The sequence below is a fragment of the Dermacentor andersoni genome, chromosome 10, assembly GCF_023375885.2.
Source record: "Dermacentor andersoni chromosome 10, qqDerAnde1_hic_scaffold, whole genome shotgun sequence".
In the NCBI taxonomy this organism is placed as follows: Eukaryota; Metazoa; Arthropoda; class Arachnida; order Ixodida; family Ixodidae; genus Dermacentor; species Dermacentor andersoni.
In genome coordinates, this window is record NC_092823.1 from 44,302,635 (window position 1) to 44,320,972 (window position 18,338).

Here is an 18,338-nt window from a genome sequence, read left to right on the forward strand (position 1 = left end):
TATTGGTCGTATAAACTTTGAAACATTAGCTTACCAACTGAATTAACAAGCATGGTATCAGCATGCACAAGAAACACGAACACATGACACTCGATGACCGTAGGCACTCGCCGTCAAAATGCTGACAGGAGTAAGTGTGGCAGCACCAGCAAACGAAGCGACCTTCGTGCTGCCTGTTGCTTCCATGCGAACTGAGTGGTGAGAACATAGCACGCACAAAGGTATGAGCTGTCTGCAGATCACTTTCAAGATACGGCACGCGCGACTGCGCAAAGTATGCAGTTGCTGGTGGAGCTGAAGCCACGCCCACCCCCTCCCTCCTGCGCTGCTTCCCCGCTTTCGTTCCTTTTGAGGGTGAGATTCAACCGCAATTGTCAGTTCCCCTTGCGCCCTGTCGTGAAATATGCATTTGCTGCCAGAGCACAGTGCCGCCGTTCCTCCCTCCCTCCCTCCTTCCCATCCTTCCATGGCCTATCGCGTGAAGGAAGGTGGCACATACGGCATATGACACTCGGTGACGGCAAAAATGTGCCCGGAATGTCCATATAATTGCTATCGCAACGATAACTGTAAATAACGAAGGTCATGAGCAGACAGGGCAGCAGTGCTATTTTGGTTAGGCAGAGCCAGAGGATTGCTTCAATGATAATCGCAGTCACGGTGACATTCACCGTCAGATGGGTTCTGTCAGATTTTTTTTTATTGACAGGCTTTGTGCAGGCCTTTTTAAAAAGGTTTTGACACCTAAATATATAATATGAGCAAATATTTTCCTGGAATAGATTGGTTTCTAATTAGCCCATATCCTTCGTAACACTTTGCTTTCATTTGTAGCTTGTCGCTCTGTTTAGCCCTCTAAGTGGTGGATTTTTTTCAGAGGCGACACCTCCCCAGCATCTGGATTTTCTTTTTTTCTCGAATAAGGCCAACTTTCCTTAATCGAATCCTGGCAGGACCGAGGAAGCTGGTCGAATTATCCGGAGGTCGAACTAAACATAAGCCAGAAAAAGCGCCTAAGCGTGTCGCTAATTCAGACAATATTGGCTTTAAAGTTCACTTCACTGCAGTACAGCAGTGTAAAGTGCTGAACCATTATAAGAAAAGTAAGGTGCCACTGTTACGGAACATAACACGTGTTCCTTAATTTAGGCACACAACTGCCTTCTTCGGTCATAGTACAAGCACCGAAATGCCTGATCAATTTACTGGCCAGTATTCAGGGTTTTAACGAGATGCACACTTTTCATTGGCTTTAAAGGTCTCTTCGACTGAGTATTTTTTTTTCATCTTACCGCCTTCCTTTTTATTCATTTATTTAAAAAGCCTTACATGCTCCAGCAGGATTATTGTGTGAGGAGGGGATTATACAATATTCATGTTCATAAGTGGAAGCATTACAAATAATGGAAAGAGATAATGAGTATACAAGACATATTATAAGGTACATAAAACAAGGCGACATTAGATAATAAGTTGGCGGAACACGATATACAAATCAGAATGGATCGTGACATACACAATTTAAAGGTACATCTCTTGACATTGCCAAATACATAAGTTAGCGAGAAGCATGTACATAATTAAAAGAAAATTGATGAAAGCAACTGCTCACGAAAAAAATAGCGTTTACTTCGGTTGCTAGCTTTCCCAAGACAGATAGCTTTTCTTCCCCCTGCTTCTCAGTGCATGGCGCATGGGTGCGCGTATAATTATGGAATGCGTACTAGGCTCCGTTTACAATCTCCTACACAAGACACGCATGGCGGGTGAAACAATGGTTCAAATCGCCACAGCACCGTCAGAAACACCTCTGAGTGGCTGCCAGCATGCTTATCAGGCGTCTGGGTGCTTGTACTATGACCAGAGATGGCGCGTGCGTGCCTGCATAATTAAGGAACGCGCATTACGTCCCATGACAGTGGCCCCTTTCTATTCTTAACATGCTTCACCACGCACACATAATTAAAGTAAGCTTCACCGCATAAGACGGCTGTATTGCGGCGAAGCTGACCAGTCAAGCTTGAATTATCTGGCAAACGCCAAGTTTGAGATCGAATCAACGGAAGTTTGGGGACGCAGAAATGTATGGGCGCCAGCCCGAAACTTCGGTCGGGATCTAATTAACTGGAGCCCAATTAACGAAGTCCACTGTATCATAAAAGGAACAGATTATTTTTGGTGGTGCACAAATGAAACAAAATGACATGGATAAAGGCAAATGCTCGCTTCGTGTGGTCATCACATTCCTGTCTGACAAAAGGAACGTCAAAAGGAACATGGTGGGTCAGAAACGCTAAAACGTGCCCGCATGTCAGTTACACTGCAAGTACTATTAACGACAATATTATGAAACCGCCAAATTAGGAAAGCCAAAGTTATAACTTTATACTATTATATCATGACTACAATTTACAAAGTTAATGTGACATTGTGTCACCTCTTATCTTCACATGTTCAGCACGCAGTATGTAATGCATTATGTTTTGGTCTCGAGTGCAGGTGGTGTGAAGTTGTTTCAATTTTGACAGCAGTGCCCACTTCGTATGAAACTGAGTATAGACCTTGCTTTTCCACCTCCATTTCTGCCTGGTTCTTGACAGAGTCAACAATTGCAAAACCCTGCTAACCGAGAAGTCTTGTCAAGTGGGGAGGGGCACACGAAAATCAAGGAAAAAAAAGTAATAATAAAGCGACAAACAGGTACATTTATTGCAAGATGAACCTCTCCCTGTGTGCTACCTTTGGAAATAATGAATAATTGCATCGTCATAAATAATGAATTAGGCAGGAAAAGATAATACCCATTACGGTCATCATTAACGATACCTGTGCTGCCATTTACAAGGATGCTGTGGAGAAATTCTGCATTAGGCATGGCCTCCACAACTGATCACGCGTTGAGCAGCTGTGCAAGCATGGTGCCAAAGACCTTGGAGGTCATGTATTAGCACATTCCTCTCCCCCTTCTGTTATCTACATCATACTGTTCGGTGAGAACTGCAACTGATTTGGTGGCATCAGGATGGTGAATTAAAATTATCTTAGCTGTGTGGCTGAAATGATGGCATAACAGTCACAGTATGATGAAAGTTCTTGGAATAATTACGATCCTGCAATGAGATGTCAATTCAGCGACATGCAATGACTGGCTTTCTTTTGTACATGAACAGACCACAGCTGGTCCTTGCAGGTAAGGATTGGAAAGTCCGATTTCTGGGTGGAGCTTTCCTTAGCCATACGGTTGCACACAGTGAGTTGAGATATGTGCACAATACAACTGATACGTGAGACATGGCGCACATGAGCTTGCCTTCATTATCTCTTGGGCAGCAATACCTCCTATCACTGCCTGCATGGGGCAGAGGGAGCCTGCCGACACGTAGGCCATGGTGGAGAGGAAAGCCTCGTCCAGGCTCGCCAGCGGAGTGGACAGCGAGGCATTCTTCTTTCTGGCCAAGCTCACCACTTCGGCTGCATCCCCCTGCGGTGCGAGGAAACACGGAAACAGAGAGAGGTGTTCAAACTATGAACAAAAGACATAGGATTGGCTGCACAGCTTCACAGCTACGCAGCTGCCTGGCCAAAGAAGTGAGTATCAAATGAGATGCAACGATAAAGTAGGCACATTTGGTGTGTTCTATATAAAGATTTTCGTGACTTAAAGCCCCTCACTAGGTTTGGGCATTGTAAATACAAGCAAACTGCGCAGATCGTGCACTGACAATCATGCCTGCAAAGCACCAAACTGCTGTACAGTGCAAAAACAGCAGAAATTTCAAGTAAGAGCCCGTACAATCTGCTTCGTGAAGGAGCCCTTTTGTGAAGGAGCTTTGCTTCGTGCCACAGAATCAAGGTCACACGCATAAACGTTTCTGCATCTTCTTGGCACTTGCAAATTTTTGTTGGTTGGTAATGTTATAAGTGGTTTCACTGCAACACATGGAATGATTTGAGCCTTGCAGCAGCAGATACTGCATTTCAAAGAAGCGGCGCCACTTCTCACTCAGTAGAGTGTTGTACAAACATGCACATGGGTGCACCTGGGAAAGCTTGACAAGGCGATACATTGTCTGCTCGGCGCAGGCACTGACCCCATACAGTCATGCTCATTTTTTACTAGTTTATACGTTCCTGGAACCAACTTTTGGTACATCGCCAGGCTGCAATCGTATCATTCGTGTTCCGGCTGCTAGATCCTACGTAAACAAGAAAAGGCTGGAGGCCCGCACAGTCGAGAACAGTAGCCGCCCGCCCCAACAGCTTCCCCGCAATACTTGCCCGCCTGCCTTGCCGTGAAAACGCTGGCGCGCACTCAGTTTTCTGTTCCAGTACCAGCAAATCTCCTCCCAGGTTGTCCCATGCTGCATTCACAGCTATCGTTGCCAACCCATTTGCGATTTGCATCTTCCTTGGTTTCACAGCGCGTGGGGCGTAATCTCGTTGGAAGCACACTGTATGCTGTTCCCTAGTGCAGGCGGTGCAAAGTAAGCTTTAAGTTTCACTCTGGCAACATCATATTCCAGCGTTGCCTGCCAGCTCAATTTTGCTTAGGTTTCCCATCACCGTGTTAAAACACTACGCAATGGGAAAGCAACAACGTGCATCCCGGGTTGCTCGGGCCCCACCGGTGCTTTGAGCATTGGCTTCTCGTGCCCCAACGATTTGCGCCGAGTGGGCCCATGAAAACTTCCCGCAAGGCCAAATTTGAGGAGCAGACACGTAAGCTTGCCTAAGCCACAAGAATGACAATACACGTTTAAGCTCCACCTGTTCGGCGGGCATACGGTGCTGCAGCAATTCGAGCAACGTTTCACATTACCTAAGTGTTAATTGCGTTTGAGTCGGCAAATTTTTTTGTGACTTCGGATTGTATGTTTTTCCTGTTAGTACATTTTTATTGAATTTTTTTCCAAAACATACAAACAAGGTTCTACTGTGTATAGCGCAACTGACAGTAGTCTGCTCTGGACCACCGTCAGTCGCACTTCGCTTCTCGAAGAAGCAGGACATGCGTCGAGTGAGCTACTGAACAACGCTTCACAATCTGCTGAATGTGGTTTAAATCATGGATCCAAGACCTCAAAGTGGTGCAATGTAGCGTTTTTTAATGTAATGCATCTCCCTCGCATTTATCGCTAAATCACCACAGAATTTTTTTCTTTTACTCAATTTGCCAAACTAAGCTTTATGTGCGACCAGAGAATTTCATTGTAGCAAGATTCCACTAAATGCCGTAGCCGAAGTATAGCGACCACTTTAGTTGACAAAGGTGCAGCAACGACTTTTCTTGAATTAAGGCAAGGAAAGAGGCTAAAATATGGGGTTAGTGTTCCATCAATTTTTGTGACCGTGGATGGGGCCATACAGGTCAAGGTCACGTACCTTGTTCCAAGGGCGGGGCAGACGCGAGTGCTTCTTCTCGAAAGTGTGCAGAGCTTGAAATCCCACGTGCAACAAAGTTGGGCGATCCGGGTTGGCAGAGCCCGATGATACGAACACGGGGGCTACCAAGGAGTCCTTCAGGCATTTCTGGAAGTCCGTAACGAGCCAGGTTTTTGCTACCTTATTCAGCCATCAACTATGCCTGACTGTTGAAAACTTTTCTTAATTATCTCCTTCAGTCACGAATTATGACAGACTGTCAATAAGTGCGTCGAATTTACAGAATTTTATTCCAAAGCGCTGGAGACTGCATTGAAAGTAAGTGACTGTTACAGGATGATGGTTCATGCATCTTCTAGTGAGTCTTCACATTTACAGGGTAATTAAATACAATTGAACTTCGTCATAACGAAGCCAGATCTGACCCAAAAATACCTCCACAATATCCGATATTCCTTATAACCATATATTCCTTTCACACCGATATCGATGAGAAACGTCTTATACTTACTTCGTTTATACCCCATAATTTGTTACAACTGTTTTCGTTATAGCAAGGTTTGACTGCATGGTATCAATCATTGTTGTGGTCAGTTATTCTGCCACCAGTGCATGCGCTAGTTAATTACTGGCTGCAAGCATGTCTAGGCAGGGATAATTATACGTTTACCATTGCTGGCCAAACTTGTTCATAACTAATTAGTGCATGTAATCAATGACATATTTTTGTAGTTTTTTTATGTAACGATTACCTTCTTTACTCGGTAAGGCTCACTGTAATTCAATTACATTTCTTCAGCAACTAATTACATGCGACCAGTCAATTTATTGACGAGACTAGCCGTAACAAGCAACACAGCTTTGAGAACCTGAATTTAGCAAGAACTACAGTAGAACAGGCAGCATCTTCGTGAATTTGCACATTAAGACAGATGAAACCGGGAGCTCAGTATTTCTTTCCTGATGTTAAGGCTCCACCAGATGTCCGAACAACTGAACTGGTACGTCTCGATAGCGATAGGCCACTTAGGACGTTAATGCCAGTAAATCAGACCCAGACAATTTTTTCAGGTCTTCACTGGCTTAATCGGGAGTGTATTTTTTAAGTGCCAGCAACAATGACACGCTGCGCTTCATGGAAAACCTAGACATTGAGTAACCCCCCAACATTGCACGCAACATAAATGTACATTATAACACTGCCCTATCCCCCCTACGTGCTCAATTAGTGAGTTATTGGCGTCGCTACTGATGCCTTCATAACAAAAGTGAGGGCAGATGACCGACAAAAGTTTTGAGAAGCAATTGTTAGTGCAGATAAACAGTGTGTGAGGGGGTGCCAAGATCACACTGAAAGTGCCAGGCAAGCTTGTTCTGTTTACTGTATTCGTGAAATGTTAATAAAAGATCAGACGAAACTAAGATAGAAGTTATCAATTACTTGTCAGTAATTGCTTAATCACTTCTGTGGGACAGTAATTGGTAAATGTAATCGTTACATTTTTGAATGAAGTAATTGTAATCAGATACCTTTTCAGCAATGTGTACAATTCTGCTGCTAACAGAATGCGGCACGTCTAATGTGCCGTCAAACATGCTACTATAGCGCCTTCAGCAAAGTGGTCCTTTATAGCGATACACAGCTCTAAATTGAACCGGAGCAATGTTACCTAAGCAGAGTGTTCAATTTACCCAGAACACAGTGTCCACGAATTTTTCCTCGCCACGACCGGACAGAAGTGGCAAAATCAACTTGCATAAACAAATGCATACACCATGACTGGAGAGGGTTATCACCATACAAAGATCAACAGACAATGAAGCTAAGAAAACCGTACTGCAAATCACCTATTCAATTTATTTTTTAAGTTAAACACAGACAATTACTTACAGATGTGGTTAAATTTACAAGGTTAATACTCTGACATGCTACGTTAAGTAGTTTGTGAGTACACAAAGGGATCAAATGCCATCACAGTGAAAGCAAACTCACAAATTCGATGTCTTTCGGCATCTTAATCTGCGTCGCAATGCCACCATGTCCGTAGTCATTGAAGCGAGTTGTGTCTCCGACGCTAAAAGTATATGGCCCTAAATGAAGGTGACAAACGAGAAAAGAAAGTTAGCAACAGTGCCTACAAAGAAGTTTAATGTTTGCCGATGAACGCAGAGAATGAAATGACCCAGACATTTCAGCAAATTGGTGTTGAAAATTAAATCTCTGCTTCTATGAACAGAACCCAGAGGTGCGTAAAACATAAATAATACTTTTAAATTTACAGACAAAACCTCTCCCAACTAGTTTCACCTGCAGGACAAAGTGCCATCAAACCGGGAATGCAGAAAACCAAACACCAGCACTACTCACAACTAACAAACATTTATTGAAAAACTGTACACACTTCTGTCAACAGGTACAACAGCATACATTGTTCTTAAGATGAATGTAAACCAACTTTTCACTCAGGTTTCGTTTCTTCGCAAAACCAGCAGAAGTATGAAGCAAAACAAAACAAAAATAAGACTGGAGTGAACGCAGTGCTGTAGAAGTGGCATTCTGCGATGGTATGAGTGCACGTCATGTGCGCTAGTAATGGCACTTGGGGCCAGGTTCATCGTCACTGTCCATAAATATTATAGAGGACAATACAAAGGAGAGACTTGAGTGGCACCTGAAAGTGATAGCTGGTCCAATAACGATGACGTTGACACGAAAATGATACGACCACAATGACAATGCTGATGGCACATCTCAAATAATGTGGACATGGGATTACTTAGACCTGAATAGATAGGGTGAGGGAAATGAGGTACGAGTCTTCTTTCCTAGTGATTTCTGTGCAGAAAAAATAATAAACAGCGATGATGATAATAATAATAATAATAATTATAATAATCAGTAATAACAGCAACAGGTTGCACAAAAGCTATAGATGACATACGCTTAAAAGCTGCCAACAAAAATATTTGGCTCTTCATTAGCTCATGGAAACATGCAGTCTACTTCGCAAAAAGAAAAAGAGTCAGGTTAGTGTGCAAAAGGATACTGAAAATATTAGTACTATCAATACCACTACTGATAGTATGATACTAGCACTAGTACTATTGACATAGACATACTGTACAAACAGTGCAGAGAACAGGTTTACAAGAACACAACAATGTGGTAGCGGATTATGAACTAGTGTTTTTATTCGAGGAATGTAACTGCATACAGTAGCCGTCAGATTTTTTAGACTAAATAAATTCGGACTTGATCGATATTCCGGACTTTACAAATGCACCATAAGGGTTCCTATAGAGCTAGTGCATTTTCGCAACCGATGTTTCGGACGAATTTAGGCCCCGAAGTGTGAAAACTAAACTGCTCATCCGAGCCATGCTACTCAATCATGGAGGCCGCCATATTAAATTTTCCACCGTCTCAGCTTCCAGTGGCCCACTCTATAGCCTTCAAGATTGGGAGGCGCACGCTACCAACAGGGAGTGCGTGCCATCCTCCTGTTTTGGAGGCCATGTCCACTCTTCCTTAAGTTAGCTGACAAAACCCTCCAGGGGAGGGCACTTTTTCTTTTCTCTTTATTTTTTTCTGTCAGCTATATTGTCATGATCACTTTATGCAGGATCAGTTTCTTTTTTATAAGTTTCGGTTGCTATTTTGCACGTGGTGTGTCCAGGGAGCAGGTGTATCTTGGAGACGTTGCATCTTTAAGTGTGTTTGTGTGGCTGTGCATTAGTGCGATTGGCGCTACCTCCTGTGACTTTGCAAGAGCCAAGTGGTTACGAAGTAACGTGGTTCATTTCTTCCATCTCTATGGCGATCTCCGCCAACGAAGATCGCCAATGCGGTGATGCTCTCGTCGACTGTAAATGAATACGACATCACTGTTGCACAAATCCAAGCAAATCTGATCGCCTCAAAGTGTAGTATGAGGCAGGGCATTGTTAGAGATTTTTGAAGCCACTCTAAGCCTAATAAATTTTATTTTTTGGGGTGAATAAGCTTCTTGGACTGTTCGATTTTTCAGGCTACTTTTTAGTTCCCGCGAGGTCTGAAAAATTGGTTTGCAACTGTACAAGAAAAAGGCAGAAGCAGTAAAGATAGCCAACTTGAGAAACAACACAAGAAAGCAGTGAGTAATGAGGCACCGAATGAGGCAAAAGCCCACATTGTCTTCTTACAGTCCTTATGTCTGCGCTGTTCAGAATGTCTGTGTTCAACCAAATAGCAAGAATGAGCAACCTTGTAGTATCAAAAGTACTGCAATAGTTAGCTATTGAAAGTGCAAACGATAGCTTCTTTCATTTCTTGGCTAGTGATATTACAAGAAACTGCAGGGCGTCTACCAACTGGACATTTCCAAATTCCCCGAGTTTTCCAGGTTTTCCCCAAGTGCCTTTACAAATTCCCTGAGTGACACAGACCTTCATTATATGTTAAGACGGGTTGACACAATGTAACCAGATGCTGTCACTCTCGGGGAAGCACGTTAAAAAATAAAAAACGACTTGATCTAGTTTGAATAGTAAGGAGAGTGTTTATTTTATTCAAAAAGAAAACAGAATTGTGGGGTTAGTAAAATGCTCAGCAAATAAAATATCTTTGAAAGAAATGGTTAAACCCATTGAAAATCGAGTCGAACATTCTCAAACACAAATAAAAAGGAGATGCATACAGAAGCAAACATTTTCGAACACGAGCTATTTCTATCAACTAACTGCAAGCTCACTGGTATGAGGCCTGAACTTTGTCACAGGTGAGATTCTCTCTCAACAGTTGGTAAGTCAACCTAAACTGTCCTGACATACTCTCAGCCCGTGCAGAACGCCTCAGAAGCAGAATTGGTTTTATTGTGATGATTAGAAAGATTACAGGATGTTTCACTGCTTTAAAGAGTTTTGTTTGGTTTGGATGGGAGACACATGCATCTCGGTGTCAGCCAACACTGTTTTTTGAGCTCGAGCTCTTTCAAGGAAGCAGTGGCATGCTTCCTTTCCCGTTCGTTCCTCAATGCATCAGTCTTCTCTGTCCTCGTCCTCCTTCCGCCACGCATTTGCCCTACACACCATTTGAAGCATCCTCCTAGTCAGTTGTACAGTCAACGTCCAATTTTTCAGACTCCTTAGCGGCCTCAAAAATGTCCGAAAAATCAGGCAGTTCGAAAAAAGGAATGCATGTCTTTGACTGCCCTTAATGGCTCAAATCGCCACAGGCACATCTGAAAAAGCTCTGAAGGCCTGCCAGTATGCTTAGTAGGCATACCGCTGCTAGTACTGTGACAGGAGGTGGCGGGTGCATGTCTGTATAATTAAGGAATACATACTGTGTCCCGTGACAATTGCCCCTTTTCACACTTGTTAGGCTTCACCGCAATACTTCGCGCATGCTTCACCACGTAACAATTGCGGCGAAGCTGACTTTCAGGAACTGGCATTACGCAACGTGCCATGCTTTGCGAGCTTCGAAGCCAATTGCGAGGATTACAGAGGAGGAGTCGGTGCCACAGCTGACAGTGGCTAATTATTTCAATGAAAAACGCAGCACTGAATGGCATGAAGCTTAATAGCAAACATCGAAGCAGCTTGGCCTAGTGTTGCAGCGGTGGTGGCTATGGTTGCTAGCGGATCTGCGTGCAGGAGTGCTGGTTCAAGGTGTCAAGGTAATCAAAATGGTGGCGGTGGCTTTGATTAATGCTGTTAAGGTGTTGCAGTCGCAGCAAAAAGTCTAGAAAATGGGACGGTGAAGAGTTCTCGCATTGGAAATTTTAGACGTTCTTATACAATGACTCTATGTGTATGTGGTGGTGCCGCAACGCCGTCCGAATTATCGGGCATCCGGAAAGTTGGTCGTTGACTGGACACTGGGAACTCCTCCAGTGGACGACACAGCCTCAAAGAGGATTTGTTACGATTCCTGTTACTCGAGCCAGCATTACCGAAACTTTGGTTCCCTTTCAACAAAACTGCTGCTCATGTTCCCTGATAGAAGCACAAGCTCCCTGAGTTTTCCCTGAGTATTTCCAGGCTATTCAAGATACCTGAAAATTTCGCATTTGCCCGGTTGGTAGGCACCCTGAACTGTGATAACTGACCATATGTAACACTCAGTTCATGTAATGAGGAACAGGAAAACGTCGTCATGTTTATTTTGCAGTGTTTATGTGGGTTAAGTCACATAATTTTACATAACCGATAGTGCGCGCTGTCCTGCAGGTCGAATGTGCAGTTGTTTCTTAGCTTCGCCACAAGGCTTTTAAAATCAGCTTCGACACAATTTTTAAGTCAGCTTCTCCGCAAAGCAGAAGTGTTATGCGGCAAAACAAACGCAGCAAGCGCGGTTTGCGGCCCTATTTTTTTTTTAGAGAGAATTAGAAAAGACGTGCGTTAGAATCGCGTAAATACCATAATCAGACATTGGGAGCAGACCGAAAACAGTCGTTTCGACGGGAGATGACATGCACTCAATGCATCCACTGTACCATAAGCGCTGCCACGACATATGCTACTACTAAAGGGGTCGTAGATGGAGTAACCATAGAGGCCAGGCACATGCATGCTGACTGGTGAAGTTTTAATTATGCGGTGAAGACCAATTTTGGGATCGAAATAACAAAATTTGAGGCCCAATGAAATGTAAGGGCACTGGCCGGGACCTTCGGTCAGTATCGAATTAACCAGAGTCTAATTAACGAAAGTCTATGCATATGGTGTAGTTATTATGTAGGAAGCATCGCAGATCCAAACCAACTGCGCCGACAAATGCATGGAGTAATACTTCTGCGACCTCACTACTTGCGTAGCTTCAGCAGCACTGCCTGCTAAGTATAAAGCAGAGAATATGTGCTTGTCCTGTCCACTTTGTGTCAGAGCCTTGGAGTTCTTTACGCCTTTGCACTTAAAGCAAGAAAGAAGTACAGCCGAGCGACTGCGCCTTGCCATATCTTCATCATGGTGTTGACGCATGGTGTCGACAGCAACAAGGCTCAAGAAGTCAAGTTACTGGTAGCTGGGTCATACTATATTTAATGTGTAACTATTGAAAGAAGCTGTGCAGGTGTACTCTTAATTTCATTTTTCACTGCAAACTAAAATTACAAGCCAAGAAATGGTTTAATCTTGCTCATCATGTTTAGGTTCAGCACAAAACATAAAAAAGGAGACACATACTTTAACAAACTGTTAACAGCGCTACAACTGCAGTACTACAATAATGGCAGAACAAGGGCTACGACAAAGATGACGGTACACCAATGCCGCTAATGGCGGCAGCGTGGCAACAACGATGACTACAATGATGAGGATACTTTATCGGATGACATCTAAGACAGCGTCAGTATAGAATTCTCCAGATCGTGCAAGAGTCCCTAAACGTATTAGGGAGCCACCAACTCATAACTCCTGTTCACAGTCATTCAGTTAAAGGGAAAAAAGATGTTGCTGGAGTTTAAGAAATTTCCTTTTCCTTAAGCTCTTTTTTATGAAAGACAGCTGCTCACCAAGGACTTTGACTCTCATGGGGAGGCACTCGTTGATCTCAGTCATGCCATTGACTTCGGAGAAGGCGACAAAGTCACCATCTTCCAGACCATGCCGCACTTCGTCCAGGCACGTCACTACTGATTCTTTGTCCTGCAATGGGACGTAGAGAGTGATGTGCAAAGGTATTTGTCCAGTGACACAGATGAAATATGAGAGCAGTCTGTAACAGCAATAAACCCTGCATATTCTTTCAGCTCCTGACTACCTTACAAAAAATCTGCAGTTGCCTTGGGTAGCTGCGTGGAAGTTGTCTAAACATTTGTTCAACGTTCATGACAGTCGTAAAACACTGACAGCAGCTATAGTTTGGTAACACAAGCATATTACTTTAACTTAATACAGCTGACTTCTGTTAATTCAGCCCTGACAGAAATGATGAAATGACAGCATTTTATTGGTGTTGCAAAGACTACCACTTGTAGTTCTCCATATGGCAAATTGCGCCTTTGTTGTTCTGCATTTATCAAATGACTGTACAATAATTTCAAACATGATGGTTGTCCACGGCTAGACTAACCACTCAGCTAGTTCAACCCTGCAAAGTATGCAATTCTCCTCCAGAACACCAAGAATGCTTGACACGACCTGTCACTAACTTATATTTTGAGTGCGCTTTTGTAATCAAAGACTGAAAGCGGCACATCATTGTCCTACTTTGCAAGAACATGTTTTGTGGCCATCTTGTGATGGTAATGACAGCGGTACATTCTATGCAGGATCTGAAGGTAGGCTGTTGAGAACGAGAATTTGGTTTTGTGTCCAATCCAATTGCACTGTGCAGGCAATTTTTAAACCAATTTTTCTTGGAAAAATATTCGCTTGTGTTAGAATTGTGTAAGCACTGTAATCATTCATTGTGAGCTGCTGCTCTTGCTATAAGATCTTTCTAGGGCAAGCTAGAAGTAGGTGCTCTTGACGGGAGATGACACGACTTTGACACTGTCACTGTCCCATAGCGCCACCGGCAGCCATTTGGGTTATTACTATGGTCAGGCATGTTTCTTAAACTTTCAGACTTTGTTTCAGACTTTCCAAGTTTACAAGGGAAACAGATTGAAGGAGCTGTTCCCAAATGCCTGCACACACCTTGCTGATGGAGGCAAGCAAGACAGAGATGGGCCGCTCGCCGTTGGTGTCGAGCACACGAAACCTCGCGCCAAAGTCGCAAAAGATCTGCCTGTAATATGACAAAGCAAAGACAGGTAGAGCGATCACACTTGAGCTGGGTTCACACGACAGATATGATTGAAACTGAACAAGTCCCTTGACATACAATGCATGTCGGACCACTTTGTGTTTATCATTCACACAACAAAACAGCATACCCAACAAAATAGACGATCAAACCGTATACCCTCCCCAAAGCACAGGCAGCAGCGTGATATATGCATCAAAACGCTGTGCTATTCCATTTGCAGCCATGTATGTTTGACATGTTCCAATCAACGAGCTACTTAAATTGAAGATGAATGCTGCCAGACCAAGGTGTTTATCCATCAGCATTGTGGTCTTGTTCACTGAAAGTCCCAATGCTGATCTGGCTTATGGGCGCCTTTTGCACTGCTTTGCAAAAAGTGAGCGTTGCAGGAACAAGTGACACATGGTACTGCGAGACAATCCGCAAGCTCAAATACCGGTTCAGTCCATCATGTGAATTCAGCTATACCAGAGTATACCAGAGTTTTGACACTTTGCTACCAGTTGCGCATACTCGGGGAGCTTACAGCGAGGTGTTGACTAACACATGACCAGCAAGTGCCAAGATGAGGCTTATCATTGCCCATCACGTGCTAAATAGTGGCTAATTTAACAGAGAAAAAGTGTTAATTTAGAATAACGTTTATTTAGCCTTGATTACAATGCATGCTGAGATAGCATATTGTATTTGTGCTGTATAAAATTTTTGCCCTATGGTTAGTTGTGTTCATAGGTGACAGTCAATGTATCCCCATCCTGTGTACCAATCAAATGTCTAGCTTAGCTTCAATGCAGCTTGTCCTGATTAAACACTGTTTGTGGGATACATCCATACTTTATTCAGAAGGATTTACATTTACATGCAGCAACATAGGCAGCAGTAAACTTGGGACAGGGGATATTGAAGAGGAACAGTTTGCTTAGATCACAGTGACATGTTCAGTAACTTAATTGTTGCCAATTTATTCTGCTTCAAAAATTTTCGCAAATATACTTGCTCAAGGCAAGTACCCTTCTATTGTGCTTTCACTGACATTTGAGGTTGTACTCAGAACTTTATCGCAGAGGATATCAATTTTCTCTTTTGTAAAACTTGATGCAACATTCGTAAAACCACAGAACAAGCCCAAATTCCTGAACATTACAGAAAATTTGGGAGTTGGAAGGTATAAAACTATGGTAATAAGCAAGGAGACGTTTTTTGCCATCCCAATGGATTAGCTTTTGAGGTAAAAAGGCAGAGAGGTGAGGATAAGATGATTCTAACAGTGGGAGTGGGGTTGAGGAAATACATAATTTTTTTTCTCATGAGCCTCTTGTCCAGGGCATCATTGCATTTGCCTAGTGCTTTTTCACAAGGCATGAGGAGCTAAGAAGGAGGATGAGTGGGACAACTAAATCTTGCCATCTTTTGCTGCGCTGTCTGGGTTGTGCGCTCTTCATCATTTTTGTTTTGTGTGAGGCCATAGGCTATGACGAGCCTGGCTCACATTGCAGTGTTGACCGACCGGTCAACCAGTCCTGTAATTTCCATGGTTTTTTCGTTAGTGCGCTGAATATTAGTGTTAATGCTGGTCATGTGCCAGGGCAGTAGTCCAAAGTGTGTGCGATCTGTTGAGAAAGCCCCAATGCTCCCTGTGCTTAAGCAAATCCCTCAAGCTCTCCCTAAAATTTGCTGGAAAAGTCCACAATAGCATTCAGCTTGGCATTCCCCTGAAGTTAGCTCTATACCCAGGTAGAGGAGGAAAGCGGTGTATACTGTATGAATCACAGTGCCAGCAAGGCAGATAAGCAGGTGCTCTGAATGCAGCGAGATCAGCCTACTAAAAAAAAAACCTGCGGATCCCCCGTATATGTGGAAATCAATGGTATGCGAACCTTTTTTCTATGTTTACAGAAATGTTGTTAAAGTGTCTCAATTTCACCTAAGATGTAAACATTGCGCCCTATTTGTTCCCATATTTTTCTACACTTGGCTGCTTACGTTGCTGACGTCGTCACTTGCCTCTTGCTCTGTTCGTCTATTTGCGCACATACCCAAAGACCCAAGTTGTTTAGTCGGCCAGGCAGCAGTGGCCAGTGCTCACAAAGTGGGAGGGAAGAGGCAAAGAGAGCTTCGCTTTAAAGTTCCATACTCGCATCAACATGGCGGCGGTTAAAGTGACGCTCAATGCCGACCAGAGAAGTGGTTAGAACGCACCCACAGAGGCCCCGCGTGTCGGCCACGATGAGGGCGATGTCGTTGGCATGCGTGAAGGCAGAGATGGACAGCTGCTCCTCGAAGGGAGTGTCGGTGAGCACCACCACCTGCGGGAAGATTGGCGTTCATGGGTGCCAGGTGTCTTTCTTAATTGAAACAAATTAAAGCGCAATCTAAGCAGCACATTAGTAGGCTTTAAAGTCAAGCACCATTTACTGGTGACACGAAGCTGAACATTTTGCCAATTTAAATATCTGAAACTTCAAACAAATATTAGTACATGTTGCTAATTAACAATTTTAATTACAATCACAATTGTTTCTCAGGCCTCTTTGTCATTGTTGCTGTCCTTTCAAGACCGACATCAAAGTACTCTGAACAAGAGAACATAAAGACTTCTTGAATGTCCCCATTGTTAAAAAAATGTGCAGGCTTCTTACGCTGATTCGTCATGCTGGAAAACGAGACTCATGTGACACTGACAGTAGATGAGCTTTGTCTTGCCATCTGCCACATAAAAACAAGCTTACCATAAAATTTTAGTTTGACAAAATTTTGAGTAGATGGCACCACTAGTCTACGGATGTTTCACGACGAAATATTTTAGGCATGGCCAGGGGTGTGTATTGAAAGCCAGACAAGCATTATTCGGGCATAGCACTTCAAGGTGTCAAATATCAAGAATTATCATCAGCTTCAGAAGCAAACAATGCTGGCAGTGTACTGCATAGAAAAAACTATCAGCCCAAGCACTCCATACAGATGGTTAACCAACGAATCTGTAACGTGCAGCCCCGGAGTTTATTCCTGGGTAAATCCTGACAGTTCAGTAGAGTCTTTCTCAATTATTGGTCATGTCGTTGTGCCTCTTATTTAGTAATTAATCAATTAGTTAATGATGACAAACGTGGGAGCAGTGGCACGAGTACGTTCACGCGGTAGCGCCAACAAGCCAGCTGTGGAAGACGACGATGCTGGAGCCATCGCTGATGACGATAGTTTTTTTTCTACATGTGGACACGATGCTGAGGAAACTACCCCTTAACAGCAATATTGTATTAAAATTTAGGAAACTGAATTCCAGGTGACAGAACACCTCAAATTCATTCTAACTGTATGATAGTGCTTAATGAACCAAAAACTCACACGAAATTGCTTCAAGAAGTCGTTGGTTAAGGGCTCTGTGTGGTCCATCACCGTCACATAGCTGTTCAGCTCGGCCAGTGAAGCTACACAGGCCTCGGCACGGTTCTCGCCAAGGCAGTGATCATTCAGGTAGTACTGCAGGCACAAAAATGTTACACTTGAAAGCCAAGCTCTGGTCTTAAGACTATCAAAATGCAATCAAACAAAAAAGCTGGACTAGTGGAATATTGCCGAACACTATTTGCCAGTATCAAATTTAGGTGGGACAAACTGAGATGCACAGAGGACAAATCTCAAGCTTCAGCTAGCCCTTATTATGCTAAAATGCTCATAACATACTTAAAAAACTCAGTTACTGTGCGGGAAACACGCAAAGCCATTGGCAATTGTAAAATCGGAGCAACCAAACCACCTCTTAGCCAAAATTTCTAATAGCATATAGTGTGGCTGCACCAAAAGCTTTGCACCTCCCTCATTGTAGTATTGTTTTTCCCACGATGTATCATTATCTATTAAATTTTGTACTCCGACTCCTGCTGAAAGTCTTTTTAAGGGTAGCAGTACTGCGTAAATAAATAAAATCATCAAACATGGTGGTACCTATCAAACCAACGGCTGTTGCCTGGCGTCAAAGGTGACTTGATTTATATTAAAGATGTTCTCATGAAACACATGATGATGTGGGCTATTGCCTTCTCATATTTTGCATAAATGACAAACACTGAACGTCTAATTACCACTCTTTTCAAGTTTGGTTTTGATGTGGAAGCTTGTACACCTAAAGTGGGAAGATTTCAGCATGCATATTCTAATCTGAATTGTCTTGGTAGTGAAACCGAGATTGTCATGGCTGCAAGTGTCCCAGAAAGAAATG

The 18,338-nt window shown here is 43.2% G+C and overlaps 1 protein-coding gene across 3 annotated transcripts in view; it reads right to left on the reverse strand.

Annotated features, from left to right (window-relative positions):
• LOC126543396 (ubiquitin-like modifier-activating enzyme 1) overlaps window positions 1-18,338 on the reverse strand; it is a 99,492-nt gene that overhangs the window by 66,924 nt on the left and 14,230 nt on the right. For all 3 annotated transcript variants that reach the window (XR_008608808.1, XM_055062216.2, XM_055062217.1), the window contains 7 exons: window positions 17,465-17,599; window positions 16,319-16,425; window positions 14,008-14,098; window positions 12,879-13,011; window positions 7,376-7,473; window positions 5,383-5,529; window positions 3,311-3,481 (listed from right to left, as the gene is read on the reverse strand). Coding sequence is in view for 2 of the 3 variants with exons in the window: in XM_055062216.2 (XP_054918191.1) it covers window positions 3,311-3,481; window positions 5,383-5,529; window positions 7,376-7,473; window positions 12,879-13,011; window positions 14,008-14,098; window positions 16,319-16,425; window positions 17,465-17,599 (882 nt within the window). In the remaining variant the exon portion in view is untranslated. The remainder of the gene's footprint in view (window positions 1-3,310; window positions 3,482-5,382; window positions 5,530-7,375; window positions 7,474-12,878; window positions 13,012-14,007; window positions 14,099-16,318; window positions 16,426-17,464; window positions 17,600-18,338) is intronic.